Here is a 20077-nt window from a genome sequence, read left to right on the forward strand (position 1 = left end):
ATTCTCTCCTATTTTTAATATTTGACATTCTAATGAGTGTGTTTCTTAGAGTAGGTCTATTAGGATTTGTTCTGTTTGGCATATGTTGTGCTTCTTGGACATGTATTTTTATGCTTTTTTGAGTTGGGAAATTTTAGGCCTTTATTTCCTCAAATGTTCTTTCTGCCCCTTTCCCCTTCTCTTCTTCCGGGACACCTGTGACTCATGTGTTTGCAGGCTTTGTGCTGTCATTCAAATCACTGAGAAACACTGCTTAATTTTTCCATTCTTTTCTCTATCTATTCTTCTTTGATTTCAAATGTCCTGCCTTCAGTTTGTTGACCCTTTCTTCTGCCTATTCAAATCTGTTCTTGTGTGCCTCTAGTGTATTTTAATCTCTACTATTGTGCCTTTCATCCCCATAATTTATGTTTTTTATACGTTCAAATTATTCTTTATGCTCACACATATTCTTCTTAGTAGGCTTTATCCCTTTAAACATATTTTACTTAATGTACTTGAATTGATTTAGGAAATTTGTTTGAATTTCTTTGATTAGCCAAATCCTGTGGCTTCTCTGAAGTTTTAATTTGTTCCTTTGATTGAGCCATACATTTCTGTTTCTTAGTATGGCATGTAATTTTTTGCTGGTGTCTAGGCATCTGATTATCCTGATGAGGCAACTCTAGAGGTCAGTTTCTTCCTCTTGTCTAGGGTTTTATTGCTAATTGGCTTTGTTAAGGCTCTTCTTTAACACTTGATCCAACTTATTCTAGACCTTTGGAATAACCTAGGTAAAACTAATCCAATTTTCTCAGCTCTTCTTCATCTGTTTCTTACCCTTAAAAAGTAGTATACTTCTTAAAATTGTACTTTTTGTGTAACTGGAGGGTTTCATCTCCAAGAGAAAACTTCCTTTCCTCTATTCCATCTCTGGGAATCTTAATCTACTCTGTTTGTGTTTGTGCTGGATTTTCTCCCCAGCTCCTATGACGCATATAAATTATCTCTCTCACTTAAGCTCCATTTTCCTTACTCTTTTCAGGTCTACGACCCTCCTGTCTTATAGCAGTTCAGTTTAACCCCCTCCCTTTTTTTGTTTCTTTCCTGTTAGGGTATCCTACCCTGGGGAGCCAGAGGGTGTCAATCCAGAATGGTGGGTCACTCCAGAAAGGTCCATTATGCATTTAGGTGGTCCAGGCAATAAAAACTAGACTGATTCAGTGAAGCACTTTTCAGCCACAGCTTTACTGAAGTCTTTTTTTTTTCTTTCTCGTGGGGCCTTTTTGTATGCAGCATTCCTCAACAGCTTGTGTTCCTTCCAGGGTCTCTGTGGACTTGGGTCCCTGTGCTTGGATATGCGTGGGGTGGTATCACTGCTGATCTGAGTCGCTGCCTCTGAGCAACTCCCCACACTGCAAGAGACCCAGTGAGAGAGAGGGAGTAGACTGACTAGTCCAGGGCAGAAGTTTCCTATGTTTTTCTCTCTCTTCAATTTAGCATTCACAGAGTCCTTCTCCAATCTCTACCATCTTTCAGAGTTCTAAGCAAATGGGAATTGTCATTTTATTGCTGAATCTCTAGGGAGGTTTTTCAGGGGATATATTATGTAGCCATGTTGTATAGACAACACTATCTATATCTGCATTTCTCTGATGATTAATTAGTGAAGTACATTTATATATGCTTATTGGCCATGTGGATATCCTCTTTTGAGAAAACTGTCACAGATTTTAGCCATTTTTCTATTGGGTTGTCTGTCTTATTGATGTGTAGGAATTTTTTATATATTCTGGATATGAGTCCTTTGGTGATATAGGAACTACAAATATCTTTCTCTCATTCCGTGGCTTGCCTTTCTATTTTCTTAAAGGTGTCTGTTGAAGAAGTTATTAGTTTTAATCAAATTCAATTTATTAATCTTTTCCTTTGTTGTTATAGTGCTTTTTATGTTTAAGAAATCTTTTTCAACCCTGAAGTAATGAATCTATTCTTCTATGTTATATGAGAAAAATTCTAATATAAGAAGTCTATATCTTTAAAGGAAATCTTTGTAGCTCTCACCCAAACTAAGCATAAATTTGTTATTTGATCAAAATTAACTCTCAAATGCATAAAATGAATTTTAAATAAGATGAATTTCCTTTTTAGTGTCTTCCCCGGAAAATTGCCTGTGTATTTTCAAAAGAGAAAATATGTACACTATAATGCCACAATTTATTCTTAAACCATTCTCTGCTTTCCATGAGGAAGATGACATTTTCTCTTCTAGTTAATTCTGAAAAACAGTGCAACCATTACAAAATAATAAACTATAATCATTTTTTGCATATGCTTCCCTCCCACTCAAGAAAAAAAAGCTGAGGCAAATTCAATTAGAGTGTGTATGTGGCTTACTTTTTGGAAAAAGCTAAAAGAAATGAATCCTACTTTAAAGCTTTATTACTACACAACTTACGTTTTATATGGTTTCTTCTGCTTTATTCCACAGCTTATGAGAGAGAAGTTTGTTTCCAGTTTCTCTTAAAATGATCATCCAATCTTACTGTTTGTCTTAATACATTAAAAAACAAATGCCTATCACCCAATTAAATATCTATTCCCCTTCTGGTCACTTAGTTTCTATAAAATGTCCAAACAAGTTTTAAAGAAAATCTTCTCAGCCAGCTTACCATACCTTAATAGTTCCATAAGTTATACTTTTCTGCTAGATTGTTTGAATGAGTGAATTTAATGAAATTAAATATTTTTAAGATAAGTATGCTTTATAATTATAGGAAATGAAAACATAGTCACAAATCATACTTGAGAAGCTTACTTTGAGGAAAAACAACGCTGACGACTGCTTGAGAAAACTCTGTTTGCTATTGGTTCTCGAATACTGAAAAGTATTTTTGGCTCTTCTGGACCATACAGCAGTGATTCATTATACTCATTTGTTACTATAAAATAGAAACAAAACAAAACAAAACCCAAACATTAGCACAGTCAATGAAATATGGTCACTTCTGAGAAGTACAAAACAAGAAACAGATGGTATCCCCAACCTAAAAGCAGTTGTATTTCAAAGACCTCTTTGGTAGTATCTTGGCTCTTACAACATAATCCATTAAAAAACAAAAACTTTATAGATAAGGTTTAGGTTGAGGTTCCAAGATGAGCCCACAAAAGCCTACATCACCTACAATATAGCAGAAAAAGGTACATTTATGAAAAGGAAAAGAAAAAGAAAAGAAACTCTAACTACAAAGCTAGTAGTTAAACTAAAATAGAGGACCTACTTAGAGGCACACAATAAAGAAACTTAAGTTGCCTTATTCCCCTGCCAAGGTCTTTTCAGAATACCGTTGTGGCCTGGAGCTGTATGTGCCCCAGAAAAATGTGTTCTTAAACAGAATCCATTCCTCTGAGTATGAACTCATTGTGAGCAGGACCTTTCGATGAAATTATTTCACTTAAGGTGTGGACCACCTCAGTCAGGATGGGTCTCAAATCTATTACTGGAGCCTTTATAAGCAGAATAAAATTCAGACAGAGCGAGAGAGAAAAAGGCACAGAGGGAACAGCTAGAAGCTAAATACCAACAAAACCCAGAAGAGAAGGGAAAGACCAGGAGATGTGGCCATGTGCCTTGTCATGTGACAAGCTAAGGACCAAGGACTGCCAGAAGCCAGCCCCAGGAAGCCATGTTCTTTGGGGAAAAAGCATCACCTAGATAAGGTCTTTCTATAAACTTCTATCTTTGAGGCTATCTTAGCTCAAAATCATAAGCTAATAAATTCCCATGGTCAAACACAATCCATCTTATGATATTTTCTTGAGCAGCCCAGAAAACTAAAACAACACCATATCAAAGAGTTCATAATTATAATTATAAATTAAGTCTTGATACAAAATGTAGTCTCAAATATTGACAGGCAATGCTTTAGTTTTTTTTCCAATGAAGCTTCCATAACTCAAGACATTTTTAGAACTCTTTGGGATCTGCTCTATCTCTAATCAAGGGGCATGTGAGAATTGGCATAAAAAAGTTGATAAAATACAACTGTATAAAGAAATCGAGCTTGAAATAAAGTAACTGAGTACTGTATTAAAAGAAATTACAAAACTCATAATTTCCTTTATTAACCAAAGTTACATTTGAATCATTTCACTCTTCAAAAAATATTTAATTAATCCTTAACACTAAAAATTTGCCTCTCTGGGAGCAATAACACAAAAAATGTGCTAGCTCTGAAGGAAACTTCAAAAGAGTAATTCCAGAAATATCTATAATAGTGTTCACTACTATCTCTAAAGATAATTAAATCTTCAAAGTAATGACATTCATTCAGAAATAAAGCTCTGTTATGTTTATATATACTTAATTTTTTCCCTGATATAAATTTCAGTTGTCTTAAACTTTAAGTGAAATTACACAATAAAGAATAAACTGCAATTTGCCTAATTTTCCTCTTTGATATAGATTTAATGCTAATGTTAACTCATAAGCCATGATTAAAATAATCTAAGTCTCAAACTGAGAAAGGGGAAGAGTCCATTTTAGAAAACTAAAAAGAACTTTAGCGAATTTAGTCCTGTTTTCAAACTGTTTTAGAGGCAAACCATTTCCTTTGCCCCTAAAAGCACGTCTAAGGAAGTTTATGAGAAAATCTAATTTATAATACAGATAAATGAATTAATGCTATTAAAATACTTTACCATGACCAAATGTATCACTAACTCATCTTAAAGGCAACCAGTAAGAATGAAGCTGTTCTGGTAACTCTCAACTTTAAGTGTTTGTGTATGAATGACAGTTGCACTCTCTAATTATCAATATTCATTTTGTGTCTGTATTTTGATTTGGGTGCATATATCCAAAAAAACCCTTACATAGGTAGGTAGATGCAAATTTAAAGAGGTTTGAGTATTTTCATTTTAAACTATTTACTTTGAAATCTTACAATGCTCTTCAATTAAACAGAGATCGTAAGAAAAGCTTTAGTTTGAAGCCTGCACAAAAATGACCAGTGTGTTAAAATTTTATGTACAAATTAAATGACTTATGTTTTTTTGGGTTATGAATATTCTTAAAATTTAAAGAATACATTTACAGAACTCTTAAATACCAGCAATCTACTTCAACTCCCTCATTTTACAGTTGGAAGTGGAGTAGACGATCACAGTCTTGCCAAAGTCACAGAGGGAGTGAATGGTTGAGCTGCGACTAGAACAGAGGTCTTCAAATTCCCAGATCAGTACTATTTCCCTCACAGTTGAAGTATCAGGCAAAACTAAGTAAGAGGAGGTGAAAGAGAATATTTGTGTGAAAGTAAAGACTAGCATTCACAGATTAATGAATTCCATTTCATTCAGAGGATATTAATGGCATACTGAATTTTTACATTCAATTTCCTATTTGCTGAATATATATTTTTCTATCTCCCAGGACATTTTTGCAGTTACACTGTTTTGACATAGAGTTCATATTTGGTAGTTGACAAAAATCACAATATAATAGTCCAGTTTTAGACTTCACAAGGGCCATTATACTGAAAAACTATTTGAGTAAAAAAACAAAAGTACTTATGCTTAGCTAATTCAATAAATATACTTCACAAAATCATCTTCAAAATCAAAAAAGAACCAATTAAAACGTTGTGGTAGATTAAGTCTTCGTTTGCATTCTGATAGGTGTAGACCTATTATAAATAAGATCTCTTTAAGATAAGGTTTGGCCCAAATGAATCAGGCTGAGCTTTAATTCGGAACAGAGTCCTTTATAAGCAGAGTAAAAGTCTGAAAGAAAAGTAACAGGGAGGTGCCAGAAGCCAGAAGTCAACAGAACCCAGAAAAGAAAGGAGATGTTGCTGCCATATGCATTGCCATGTGACAGAAAACATAAGTAACCCCAAAGATTGCAAGCCAGCCAAAAGATACTGACCTTGGGAGGAAGCAAACTATCTAGTCTCTGAAATCATGAACTAATAAATTCCTATTGCTAAGCTAACACACTGTATGGTATTTGTTTTCGCAGCTAGGAAACTAAAAGAGTTAATGGTTATCATTTGTCACTGACCTTTCTCTACCAATTCTTTGTTCAATGGAAGATTCAAATTTCCTTGTCGCTTGGCTATTGAGAGAGGAAAGCATCTTGATTAAATATTGTATTACATGTAACAACTAACATCTAATAGCACATTACACACTATACAGCATGTTATAATTACATGATACTATAACATATAATAGCTAGCATAATCGTTATTTTGGTACTTGCCAATATTTAAAACATCTTCCACAGCCTGAGTTGCAACCCTGTTAATATTGAATGACCTAGAAACAAAAACCACATAATTATTTCTTTTAATTCTGAAAACACGCTAAAAGTAAAAAACGTATAATCTACTTAATGTATAAAGAACTCTTAAAAGTAATAAGGAAAAATAACAACCACCATAAGACAATAGCCACACCACCCAAATGGGCAAATGGACATAAACAGTTCATAGTCTTTCATGAAAAAATGCTCAGTCTTACTCAGAATTAAGGAAATACAAATTAAAACATGATACCATTTTTCTTTTCAGATTTGCAAGGATTAAAACCTGATAAATACAGTATTGACATGATTGTGAGGAAAGAAGGATTCTCATAAACTGATAGGAGTATAAAAGTTGCATTGGAAGGCAATTAATTCTGCACTATCAAAACTTAAAATTAATTTATTCTTTGACTAGTAAAGTATCCTAAATATACTTGTACATATACAAATATGTACAAGGATATTCACTGAAGCATTGTTCAAAATAGCAAAATAATTCATCTGCCATCCACAGGAAGGTAGTTATATTATAGATACTGAAAAAAATACTACATAGATGTTAACAAAAAACAAAATAGAAATATATGCACTCATATTGAAAAACAAGCAAAATATCCAGTTTTTAGAAGGCACTGTATAAATAATATATTTCCCTATTTTACAAAAAAAAAAGAACTATACATATATATACATATACATATAATACATACATATGTGAGTATGTGTATGGTGATTGTGCTAGGAGATTAATAGAGACGGGAAATGGAAGGAAGACTTAGTTTACATTGTATATCCTTTTATACTCTTTAACATATTTTTTAAGGTGTACTACCTTAAATTACAAAACAAACAGATTCTTTGAAGGTGAGAAATCTTTTATCTATATAAATATTTTAAAATAAATGTTAAGTGGAATAGGTGTAGCTCAGTGGCCAAGCACCTTCTTCATCCGTGCAAGGTTCCGGGTTCAATCCCCGGCACCTCCTAAAATAATTGAATAAATAAATAAATATTAACACAAATAGGAGTAATTTTTAAAACTAGTCCTATCCTGAGGTTTATAATGATGTTAAGGAAAGTTTGAAGAAGAAAAAAAAAACAAATCCTTCCAGGCAATTTAGAATTCTTCTACTGCCTCATAACTCTTCTCACGTGGCCTCAATATGTAACACCAATGAATAAAAATAATGAGTCATACAATTCTAAATCTAATCAGTAGTTCCCAACTTTTTGAGGAGAGGGACTAAGAAATATTCCCTGTATCCTTCTGTAGCAGTTTGGTATTGTTTATGAATTCCAAAAATAGATATTGGATTGTTTGTAAACTGGTCTTTTACTCTGGGCATATTAAATTATATTGAATTCAGAGGTTTCACTCTTACTTGATTAAATTATGATTTAGGCTTTGATTGGGCTATGTCAGTAGGACACTGAGTCTCTGCCACCACAGAGAAAACCACGTGGCAGAGGAGACAGTTGGAGTTTTAATGCTGGAGCCCTGCGAAGTAAACACACAGGAGAACACAGAGGAATAAAGATGGCTCCATAAACTCAGTGGAGGCCCTGGGAAGGAAGAGAGTCTGATAGTGTACAGCTGACCTTGTGGCGAAAACAGAGCAGATGAGCCCCAAGAGAAATGAGCCCTGGGAGAGAGAGGAGACTTATTCCAGCTTACAGCTGCTATTGGAAGAAGCTGAGACTACGGAACCTAAAGAAGAAGAGGAAGGCTGAACTCTTGCAAACCATCGGCAGCCATATTGCTCCAACAAGTGGCAAAAGACTTTGGTGAGGGAAGTTAAGTTACACTTTATGGCCTGATAACTGTAAGCTTCTACCCCAAATAACTACCAACAGATTTCTGGTATTTTGTATCAGCACCCCTTTGGCTGACTAATATACTTTCTAATTCCTATTTTGAGAAATGTGAAAACCTTTTGGAAAATCTCCTAAGGAAAATGCAAACACACAAATTTTACATTAAAAATTTGAGGTCATTTGCAGACCAAATCATTCACTAAAAATCTTAAGATCTGGCCCTTACCTACTCAATTTTTCACCATTATCAGCATGCCAACTTTGAATTCCAACTATACCGAGCCAACTCCTATCTCTATACCTCTGCTCATACTTAACTAATTATGCAGGCTAGAGCCAAATACTTTCCTGACTTTCTTATACTTCAAATGAGGTTTGAAATACCTAGGTCATTAGTATTAACTGTTAATACTACCACATATAAGGTATTTAGTGCACTACCTGGCTTGGCAAGAACTCAATCTTAAGTCAAAATGTCAAAAGCCAGGGATACCTATGAGTTATATTTGAATTCCTCTGAACATCCACATTACTGGAAGATACTGTTGGGAATTTTCCCTATTTTAAATCTAAAAGTCACATAAAAATGAGCAATGTTTATTAGGGTTCTATTGAATTATAATATACAGTTAAAGGGCAAATGATTTTAATAACCAATATTTCCTTATAGGGGTAAGACAATATAAGAGAAAATATTCTAATAGTCCTAGAATTATGACTTACTTATTAGGGATGTTACAAACCAACCCAAACTAAGTTGGACATAAATTAAGACTAAATATTCTAATAGTCCTAGAATTATGACTTACTTATTAGGGATGTTACAAACCAACCCAAACTAAGTTGGACATAAATTAAGACTAGATTTCCATCGTTGTAAACTGGATCTCAGCCAAATCACTCTACCTTTAGGAGCAGTTTATGTTCTATATCAAAGACAAATCAGGTACATAAGCAGTTGTTAGCTATCAAGGTTTTAGATCTACAATCTTGACCATTCTAAGAGTTCCCATTTGAGATCATATATAACTTCTATGAAAGAAATCAAAATGAAAGACAAATTGAATCTATCTTCATCAGCTAGTGAAACTCTCTTCTCACTTAAGGACGCCTCTTCATCCTTAATTAAGTTTGGCAGGGCAGAATGTATGGAGAAGGAGGATTGGGCACATTCTTAAGAAACTGTGAAATTATAGTGATCTTACTCTGTAGTACTTTTCCTAGTGCTCTGAAATCATATTCCACATTGGGTAGAGGACTAAGATGATAGTGGGACAATTCAGAAGCACTTGCTAGGCAACACAACCCCTATCAGACAGATTTTTGGAAATGCAAAGATATGCTAGCAATTTCCCATACCCATTTTTTTTTTCCTTGACACAGTTAGGCTATATTTCTTGTTCCCTATAGACTATACTTTCCTCTTGTCATATAACCATGTGGCTGAGTTCTAGCTAATGGAATGAGAGTGGACATGATAGACAATGCTTCCAAGCCTGTGTCAAAAAACCTCCCATAAGTGATCCTCCATGGTGTTCCTTCTTCTGTGGCTTGATATAATGAGCATAATGACTTTAGGAGTCATGTTTAGAAGATAGTCTAGACATGATAGCAGAGGCCTCAGTTCCTGAATCACTACTTGGAGTACACTCACCTGCCAAGTAGTAACACCTACTTTGGACTTTATGAGAGCAAGAAATAAAATTCTACTGTATTAAGTCACTGAGACCGGAAGTTTATCTGTTACAACTAGCTTGCCCCAACTAATACATTTCCACATTGCATATTCAAAGCAAAAGACTGAGATGGTTAAATATGAAAATAATTTTTTCTCTATCAGGCACTAAAAGAGGGGAAAAAAAAGAGACTATCCTAGTCCTTTTTTCACCCACTGTTTCCTCAGAGACATACAATTTAGTAATTAAGGCCAGAATTTAAATCCTGACTCTACCATTTATCAATGACAAAACCATAATCTCTGAGATTTTTTATAGCCATTAATGAAAATACACCTACCTCCAAAATATCTGTGAAAATTCAAATAAGATACTGTACTTAGCTTGGGACAAAGAAAATGTGGTAAGATTAAATTATTAATGCAAGCTCCTAAGGCCCCACGCTTCTCTCTCTTCTTCCCCTTCTTCGGAAGAAAAAGTTGTCAAAAGATGAATGGGAAAAGATGCAAAAAACTGACAAACCTTTTGCTAGACTGCAAAAGAAAAAAAAGGGAAAATACAATTAAAATTAAAAATATAAGTGGGGACCTTATAGAACAACCTTAGAGAAATAAAAAGAGTTAAAGAGGACCAAGGACAATCATATGCCTCAAATGCCAACAGATTAGATAATCTAGATGATATGGACAAATCCATAAAAACACACGAATCACTTATATTAACTCTAGGAGAAATAGAAAATCGCAACAGAACAATAAGACAATAAATCAATAACCAAAAAACTTCCCAAAGAAAAAGGCCAGAAACAGATGACTTCACTGGCAATTTCTATCAAATATTAAAGGATTAGTACCGATCCTTCTAAAAATCTTCCAAAAAATTAGAGGAAAGATATCCTAACTCATACTATGAGGCCAACATTACTTTGATATCAAAGCCAAATAAAGGCACCACAAGGAAAGAAAATTACAGACCAATATTCCATACAAATACAGACACAAAAATCCTCAAAAAAACACTGGCAAACCAAATCCAACAGCGCATTAAAGGGATTATACACTACACCCAATTGGGATTTATCCCAGGATTACGGAGGTAGTTCAACATAAGAAAATCAAATATAATATTCCACAGAGTCATTTTTTAAAAAAATGATCATCTCAATTGATTCAGAAAAGGCATTTGACAAAATCCAACATCATTCATTGATAAAAACACTCAAAAAAGCTAGGATTTGAATGGAATTTCCCCTACAAGACTAAGGGCATTTATGAAAAATGCATCATCCTCAATGGTATTTCCACTCACGTCAGGAATAAGACAAGGATGCCTACTTTCATTACTGCTATTCAATATCACACTGCAAGTTCTAGCAGAGCAATTAGTGAAAAAAAAGGCATTATTTGTAAAGAAGAAGTATAACCATCTATATCTGTAGATGACATGATCTTATATCTGTAGAAAATTCCAAAGAATCCACAAGAAAGCTAGTAGAGCTAACATATGAATTCGGCAAAGTTTCAGGATACAAGATCAATACACAAAAATTAGTTGTATTTCTACACACCAGCAAATCCAAAGAGGAAATTAAGAAAACAATTCCATTTACAATAGTGTCCAAAATAATAAAATACTTAGGAATAAATTTACTCAAGGATGTGACAGACTTGTACACAATAAACTAAAAGACATCGCTGAAAGAAATTAAGGAAGACTGAAATAAATGGACCTAAAAACTTCCTGTATTCAAGGATTACAAGACCTAACATTCTTAAGATTCAATAACACCCAAAATTATCTACAGATTCAACACAATACTAATCAAAATTTCAGCAGCCTTTTTTGTGGAAATAGAAAAACCAATCCTCAAATTCAGATGGTGTTATAAGGGGACCTGATTAGCCAAAACAATCTTGAAAAAAGAACAAAGTTGGAGGACTCAAACTTCCTGATTTCAAAATTTTTACAAAGTTATAGTAATCACAATTTTTGGTACTGTATAAGGATAGACACATACACCAATCAAGTAGAATTGAGAATCCATAGATAAACCCTTGCATCTATAGCCAACTGACTTTCCAGAAGGGTGCCAAGTTCACTCAATGAAGAAAGAGTAGGGGAAACGGACTTGGCCCAGTGGTTAGGGCATCCGTCTACCACATGGGAGGTCCACGGTTCAAACCCCGGGCCTCCTTGACCCGTGTGGAGCTGGCCCATGCGCAGTGCTGATGCGTGCAAGGAGTGCCGTGCCACGCAGGGGTGTCCCCTGCGTAGGGGAGCCCCACACGCAAGGAGTGCGCCCTGTAAGGAGAGCCGCCCAGCGTGAAAGAAAGTGCAGCCTGCCCAGGAATGGCGCCGCCTACACGGAGAGCTGACACAAGATGACGCAACAAAAAGAAACACAGATTCCCGTGCCGCTGACAACAGAAGCGGACAAAGAAACAAGACGCAGCAAATAGACACAGAGAACAGACAACCGGGCTGGGAGGGGCGGGAAGGGGAGAGAAATAAATAAATAAATCTTTAAAAAAAAAAGAAGAGTAGTCTTTTCAACAAATGACATGGAAAAAACTGGATATTCACATGCAAAAGAATGAAAATGGATCCCTACCTCATATCATATACAAAAATTAACTCAAAATGAATCAGCCACTTAAATATATGAGCTAAAGCCATAAAATCTTAGATAAACAAATAGAGGAACATCTACTAGATCTTATTTGTCACAATGAATTCATACATATGACCCAAAAATGTTAGCAACAAAAGGAAAAATACATAAATTGGATTTCATCAAATTAAAAGCTTCTGTACATCAAAAGATATCAGGAAAGTGAAAAGACAACATATAGAATGGGAGAAAATAAATGAAAACCATATATCTAGTAAGAGTTTAATATCCAGGATATATAAAGAACTCCTAAGACTCAAAACAAAAGGACAAAAATACCTAATTAAAGAATGTGCAAAGGGTTTGAACAGACATTTTTCTAAAGCAGATATACATATGGTCAATAGGTACATGAAAAGATGCTCAACATCATTAGCTATTAGGGAAATGGAAATCAAAACCACAATGATATAACACTTCACATCCAGTATGATGGCTATTATTCACCAAACAAAAAACAGAAAATACCAAGTGTTGGCATAGATGTGGATAAATAGAAACCATGATAAATTGTTGGTGGGGATATGAAAATGGTACAGCCCCTACTGTGGAAAATAGTTGGCAGTTACTCAGAAAGTTAAATATGGAATTACCTCATGACCCAGCATTCCACTCTTAGATACATACACCAAAGAATTGAAAGAAGGGACCCAGATGCTTATATACCAATGTTCATAGCAGGATTCTTCACAATAGCCAAAAAGTAGAAAAACCCCAAGTGTCCATCAACAGATGAATGGATAGACAAAATGTGGTACTATTCCTATAATGGATTACTATTCAGCCATAGAAAGGAATGAAGTTCTGATACATGTGACCACATGGATGAACCTTAAAAACATCATGCAAAGTGAAATAAGTCAGACATAAAAGGACAAATATTATGATTCCACTTACATGAAACATCTAGAATAAGCAAATTCACAGACCCACAAAGATTAGAGGTCACCATGGGCTGAAGGAAAGCTGAATAAGGTAAAGAGTATCTGTTTAGGATGATGAAAAAGTTTTGGTAATGGATGATGGTAATGGTAGCACAAATTGAAGATGTGATTAACGCCACCGAATCGTACACTTAACAATGTCAAAATGGCACATTTTATATTATGTATATATGCATGTCACTGTGATAAAAAAGATTAATGAGATATGCAATTAAAGCAAAAGAAGCATCAGTAGAGGGTAGAGAGGAAGGGCAGAACCTGTTAGAGGTAAACGAGCTATATAGGGCTGTGTAGAAAAGACAGCAGGCTGAGTAACCAAGGTGACAGGGATACAATACAGTTATTAACAGAGTGTTCTATAACAGAGTATAAGAGATAATAGGAGACTTTAATAACCACCATAGAGAAGACTGAAATTCTAAACCAAGCTATAATTATTCAAATGCAGCATAATCTAAGGATTCAACTATAGGGTGCATGTATGTGTAGCAATGGTAGGGCTTTAAAAGCATTATAGTGGCTGTTATTCTTTAAGTTCTTCTTACTACTGAAAGGTTAAAAAAACCAAAGCTATCAAAATTACATACACACCCTAATGGAGAAAATCAAAGTCCACTGCCTTTAGCATAAGCACTATTTCACTAAGATCAAGTTCATAATGCTAATTCTTGAATACAATCTAGTGATTTGTTTTTCAAATATGTGATCTCTATGGATAGCTCAGAAGGTCTCTCCAGACTCTCTTTTTAAAAGCAGACCTTCCTTGTGAAGCGACACAAGTAGTAATGAGGCAGTAAAAAAAGCATCCTTTTTATAGTCAAGATCCCTGTACTTATATCCAGGTTCTGATACTTACTAGCTGTGTAATCGTGGTTGTATTATTTATCCTTGGTAAGCCTGAACTTCTTCCTCTATAAAATGGAGACAGTACTACTTTCTCACAGGTTTTCTATAAAGATTAGACTAAAGTTATAAAAAGTATAACCTAACAGTGCATGCAAAGTAGTAGAGGCTAGGGGAGTGGATGTAGCTCAAGCAGTTGCACACCTGCTTCCCATGTATGAGGTTCTGGGTTCAATTCCCAGTACTTCCTTAAAAACAAACAAAAACAAAAAAAAACCAAGGTAGTAGGGGCTAAAAAACTGATAACCTGTATTCATAAAATTTAACTTTCAGAAGCTGAGAAAATAATCTTACTATTTTATCTGTTCCATTTCCCTTATTTTGCAGATAAGGTAACTTGTACAAGGTTACAAAGCTAGTTGGTGGTTTAGCCATGTCTTTTAAGTCCCAGGCCAGTACTCCTTTCAATTATACCATTTTCCCCATTTTTATTGATAATTCAGAGGAAACAAAAGGGAAAGGGTCTGGAAAAAAGTATTTCTAATTCTCAATTCGGTATTCAACAAGTAGCACTATGCTCAGCAGAAAAGATTATCATAAATTAAGGCAGTTAATTTTAATGTTTTTAATTTTATCTATGAAATATTTACAAAATAATTTCATAGCATATTAGATTTAAATTTATGTTTTCCAACAATTATTGCAAAAGTCATGTTACAAATGTAGTTCTCTTTATTGGCCCTCAGGGGAAAAAAAAACAACCTTTTAAAATCATATTTCTACTGATAATTTTATTCTAAAAGATCATTTATTTAGCAAATACAAAATTTTTAAATGATTTTTCAAAGTATAGTTTTACATTATTGGATAGTTATTAATGAAATAAGATGCTTGGAAATTTCTTCAAAATATAGAAAGAAAGAAGATAGGTAGGGACGCAGTAAAAACAAGATTGACATGAGTTGGTAATTATTGAAACTGGCTAATGAGTACATGGAGATTCATTATTCCATTCTATCTATTCTTGCATATTATTTAAAATTTGCCATAATAAAGTTTTCAAAAGTAACGTTAATTTAAAACAAACCAAAATAATGAAATAAATTCCAAATTAAACTATCCAAACTTAAAAACATAGTTTGATCAGCACTGTTTCCATTGTAATTTTGAGTATATAATCCTTTATTCAAAAATACCTGAGTATGTATGAAGTACTGTGCTGAACACACAAAAAAATTTGAGCAGTAAAATATATGACTAGTCACCATCCCAAATCCCTCATATTACTCAGACTAGCTGGATACATAAATAATGTGATATGTGCTGTAATAGTGCTTTGAGAAAAAGTGCTAAAGGACAAAAAAAAAAGGGATTAATTGTGCTTATATAAGGAATGGGGCCTAGTGAAGATTTCCTAAAAAAGAATAACATTTAAAGACTGAATTTTTCAGTCAGTAGGTGGAAAATAGAGAGTGTTCAGGTATTCAAACCAGGAGGAAGTTGCCCTGAGCAAAACAGAAAAAACAAAAAGAAAATAGGGTATGTGTTGAATTTTGCAAGGCGCCTATGGTGTCTCTATTGTTTTGATGGGTAAGGATAGAAGAGACATAATGCTAATGATAAAGTAACTGAGGTCCTATTACAATGATAGGTGGGAAATCTGAGCAGTTAGGGGTCAATGAAAGTTTTTTTTTAAGAGACAGAAGAGATGTAGTACATTTTACAAATACTACTCTTTGGTAGTGTGATGATAGCCTGAAGAATAAAGGGTTGAGGCACAAAGAACATTCACTCAAAAAGTGGGAAACTGGCCTAGGTTCGATCCCTGGTACCTCCTAAAAACAAACAAATGAAAAAACCAACTCTCATTGGGGAGTGGATGTAGCTCAGTGGTTGAGTGCTTGCTTCCCATGTGCGAGGTCCAGGTTCAATCCCCGGTACCTTCAAAAAAAAAGATGGGGGCTTGGACCAAAGCACAGAAGCTGAAAAAGGGGACAGAGACTCTTCAGAAGTATAAGAGACAGCATTTAGAGACAAATATGGAGGAGAGAAAGGAGAAACACAAGGTTTTGAGGAGTAACATTTTTTTCTCTAGAGCATGAAGTCAAGGTAAAAAGTGATGCTGTTAACACACAGAATCTAAGAAGAAAAAAATGATACAATGAATTCAGTTTTGACTATGTTGAATATGAAGTGCTATTAACATACTATTAGGTAATTTCAGACCATTGTACTCAGGAAAAAATACAGCTACAGATACAAGTTTTGGAGGCTGTGGCAGTTTGATATTATTTGTGAATTCCAAAAAGAAATACAGATTATGTTCATAAACTGGGCTGTTTCTCTGGTATGATAACCCTTTGATTGTATTAAATTCAGCAGAGATATCTGATTAAAATTATGTTATGATTAGGGTTTTAATCCAACCATGTCATTAGAGTGCAACTCAGCGTTGAGTGCCAGCCCCCTTGGTCTGTTAAACAGACTCTCACAGGGAAGTAGAAACACAGAAGCCAACACACAGGAAGAGAGAGTGTTCCATAGACAAGGCTGCGGGAAGAGAGATGAGCCTGATAGTTTACAGGTGACCTTGTGGGGAGAACAGAGCAGATGAGCCTGGAAAGAACTTTGGGGAGAGAGCCAAGCCTTATGCTAGACTATAGCTGCGAATGAAAGGCGCTGGGGCCACTGAGCATTAGGAGAAGGAGGAAGGCTGAACCCTAGAGAGATCAGCAGCCATCTTGCTCTAACACGTGGAAACAGACTTTGATGAGGGAAGTAACTTACTCTTTATGGCCTTGTGACTGTAAGCTTCTACCCAAATAAATGCCCTTTATGAATACCAACAGATCTCTCGTACTTTCCATCAGTATCACTTTGGCTGACTAATACAGAGACGTCTATATGCATGAACGTAGAAAGAAGTAAAAGAAACCACCCAGGGAAAGGTTACAGGGTAAGGATACAGGAAGCCCCAAGTTTATCTCTAGTCAGAACTTCAATGCGCACATCTCCAACATATTTTTTGCATTGCACTTTGTATTCATTTTGTTATTTAAAATATTCTCCACTTTAAAAATATTTTGAAACCATATCTCATTTTCTTTTATTTCTTTAAAAACCTAATGCAGTAGGCCCAATACAAATAATGACTAAATCCAGGATGCAGCAGTAATACAAGAAGTCAAATCCTGGACCCGATCAATGAGTGAAACAGAAACTGTGCCAACTTACATAACACCAGGCTACCTCTTGTGTACTAGAGCCCTTAGATGCACCAATATGAGATAGTGAGTAAATTATGTTACTTAAAATATTTCACAAAACTTGATAAGCAGAAAGCCTAGTTACTCACCAGGCCTTTGATCCTGTTCCAGTACACAAATTGAGCCCTGAACTCTTCTGTTTTTCCCATGGACCATCATCAACTGAAATCTCATAGTAGGAAGCCCTATGAATTGAGAATATAAAACAGATTACAGAGCTTATGGTTCATCATAAATAAGACAAATATAGTCTTCTTCAGAAATGATGAAATCTAAGCCAGCCAACTTGCCAGAGATATATCTGACTTATTAAGCACACACATCGTGATGCTAATTCCATTCCTGATTAAGTGAAAAGGTAAAAAAAATTCCACATACCTCTCTAATCTATATGCTCCTATCAATACTTCAACATTTTGAACAAGGACTTCTAATAAATTTCTGGCTAGCATTTCTGCCACTACTTTTATGGAAAACTAACATATACAGAGTCATATATCACGATTCAAAAAGAAGGTACCTAGGTGAGTTTCATTCTTGGGAGCAAGTCCTTGATATATCTAAGTCTGCATCTAATCTTTCAAGTTACCAATACTTTCTGCAAAACTCTTATTTTTCAAGCTACACACTAATGTGCCTTTTGAATGCCAGTAAGCTAAAAGACATAAGAAATAAAGTTCTAATGAAAATTCTCAACTATTACTAGATTAGTGGACAAAACTAGGAATAAAATGAGAAATGTAATTTCTTAAAAGATTTACAATTCTTAGAGCATTTCATAAATAAGAATTCAAGTGGGTTTTCTGACACCAGCAAAAATGACACTATTCTTAAATTGCATTCATGATTAACTATTCAAAGAATTTCTTTGAAACACGTGAAAGGTTATTTTGAAAACTGTACCTTAAAATAATGGTGTCACAGATCAACCCTGAATTTTTTTTCTCCAGCAAATTAACATAAACAAAAAAGTTAAATAAACCCTTAATAAAATACAGCTTTCCAAAATGATAACAATTATTAGATATGCTTGTAAACACTAATGCTATATGGATAATTTATCTCTTATTCTAACCTTTTCAATTTCTCCTGCAAGCTCTCTCAGTCTGTAGAAGGTTCTACATGATACAGTTCCTTTTCGTTTTCCTCTCAAGTCAACATTCTTTAGGAAAATAAAAGATAGCAGGACCTATCATTCACATTTAATCTATTTCATAGCTTTGTTATGTCTTCTTGGAAAATGCACATTAGGAACCCATTAAATATAGATAATAAGCCAGTCAAATCCATAGGAGTAGCTGCTACTATGTCAGAATCAAGTAGAAACAATAGTGATTAGATGTAAGTGGGAGTAGGAAAGAAAAGAGAGATGGAGGGGGAAAAAAGGATAGTCAGGTGAGGGATGTTGAGTCTAAAACACTGAGCAAATTTAGTGTCATTCTCACATGCAGATTTGTCAGAGATTAGTCAACTCATAGAATTTTTGTTTCAGGGAAATTATTTTTAAGGCAGCAATAAAACTCACAGTCCCTTTAGAATGGGTATACTTCTTCTTAAATTGTCCACTGCTACAGCCCAAGAATAAGACATTCTAGGTTAGAACAAATAGAAAAAAATGACAACAAAAAATGGGCTTTTAAAATGTTCTTAAATCTAAGAACATGATAAATGAGGTAGGAATATTATTGCTGCACTTCCTATTTTCCAAGCAAAGCACTTAAGTTTTCTGAGTACAGTGAATCCTCAATATAGGATCTGGAATCAGAAACACTGAGTTTATATGACAGTTCTGATACTGATTATATGAGCTTGGGCAAATTATTTGAACTCTCCAAATCTCAATTTTTTCACTGATAAACACTTTTCTTATTGGGTTATTATGAACATTAAATGAATTACACAATATACACAGGGCCTGACACATAACAGGCATTTAAAAAATGTTCATTTTTTTTTTCTGCCTGAGGGTCTATATCATGGAATCTTCAAAAATAAAGTTCTAATACCTCCAGTAATTAAAACCTTTTTTTAATAGCATCAGAAACCAACCCACTGCTGTCCTGTTTTTAGTAATGATATAATGTGAGGCATCAGAGGACACACACAAAAAAGCAGCATCAGACATGATTTAGGAGATAAACCAACCAAATCACCACTGCCACAGGAAATGAAGCATGTTGTCTAAAATCCTCTAACGGGACTTTTCAATTCCCAAAAGTCCATCAATTGATTGTAGGTTTCCTCTTTATAAGTTACTTTTTAGTAAGTACAAATAATAAGGCAATGAAAGCAGAAGCTCTCAGCAGTTAAACATACAACTTTTAAATAATACAGAGAATTATATAAACCACCATATGACTTACCTAGAGTAAGCATAACTTACAAAACATGGTTACCTATCATATATTTATTTTAATATAAATTTTCTCCAATCTCATTTAAGGTGGTTGTTCTCTGTCCTTTGTCTTTGGCATTAACGACTACATTATATTACTAATAAGAGTTTTCTCCCTTTTCTCCTCTATCACATAAAAATACCCATTATTCATGTTCATATTGCTTCAAACTTTATATAT

The 20077-nt window shown here is 34.5% G+C and overlaps 1 protein-coding gene across 6 annotated transcripts in view; it reads right to left on the reverse strand.

Moving 5' to 3' along the window:
- The window catches only part of NADK2 (NAD kinase 2, mitochondrial), a 76626-nt gene that overhangs the window by 12414 nt on the left and 44135 nt on the right, over positions 1-20077 (reverse strand). For 3 of the 6 annotated variants that reach the window (XR_011645584.1, XM_004453324.3, XM_071207782.1), the window contains exons 8-12: positions 19027-19092; positions 17591-17686; positions 6242-6297; positions 6041-6094; positions 2798-2921 (exon numbers count right to left, since the gene is read on the reverse strand). Coding sequence is in view for 4 of the 6 variants with exons in the window: in XM_004453324.3 (XP_004453381.2) it covers positions 2798-2921; positions 6041-6094; positions 6242-6297; positions 17591-17686; positions 19027-19092 (396 nt within the window). In the remaining 2 variants the exon portion in view is untranslated. Of the gene's footprint in view, positions 1-2784; positions 2922-6040; positions 6095-6241; positions 6298-17590; positions 17687-19026; positions 19093-20077 lie in introns of all 6 variants that reach the window. The other 3 variants (XR_011645590.1, XM_004453325.3, XM_071207783.1) reach the window with 2 other exon arrangements.

The sequence above is a fragment of the Dasypus novemcinctus genome, chromosome 2 (genome assembly GCF_030445035.2).
Source record: "Dasypus novemcinctus isolate mDasNov1 chromosome 2, mDasNov1.1.hap2, whole genome shotgun sequence".
Taxonomy (NCBI): Eukaryota; Metazoa; Chordata; class Mammalia; order Cingulata; family Dasypodidae; genus Dasypus; species Dasypus novemcinctus.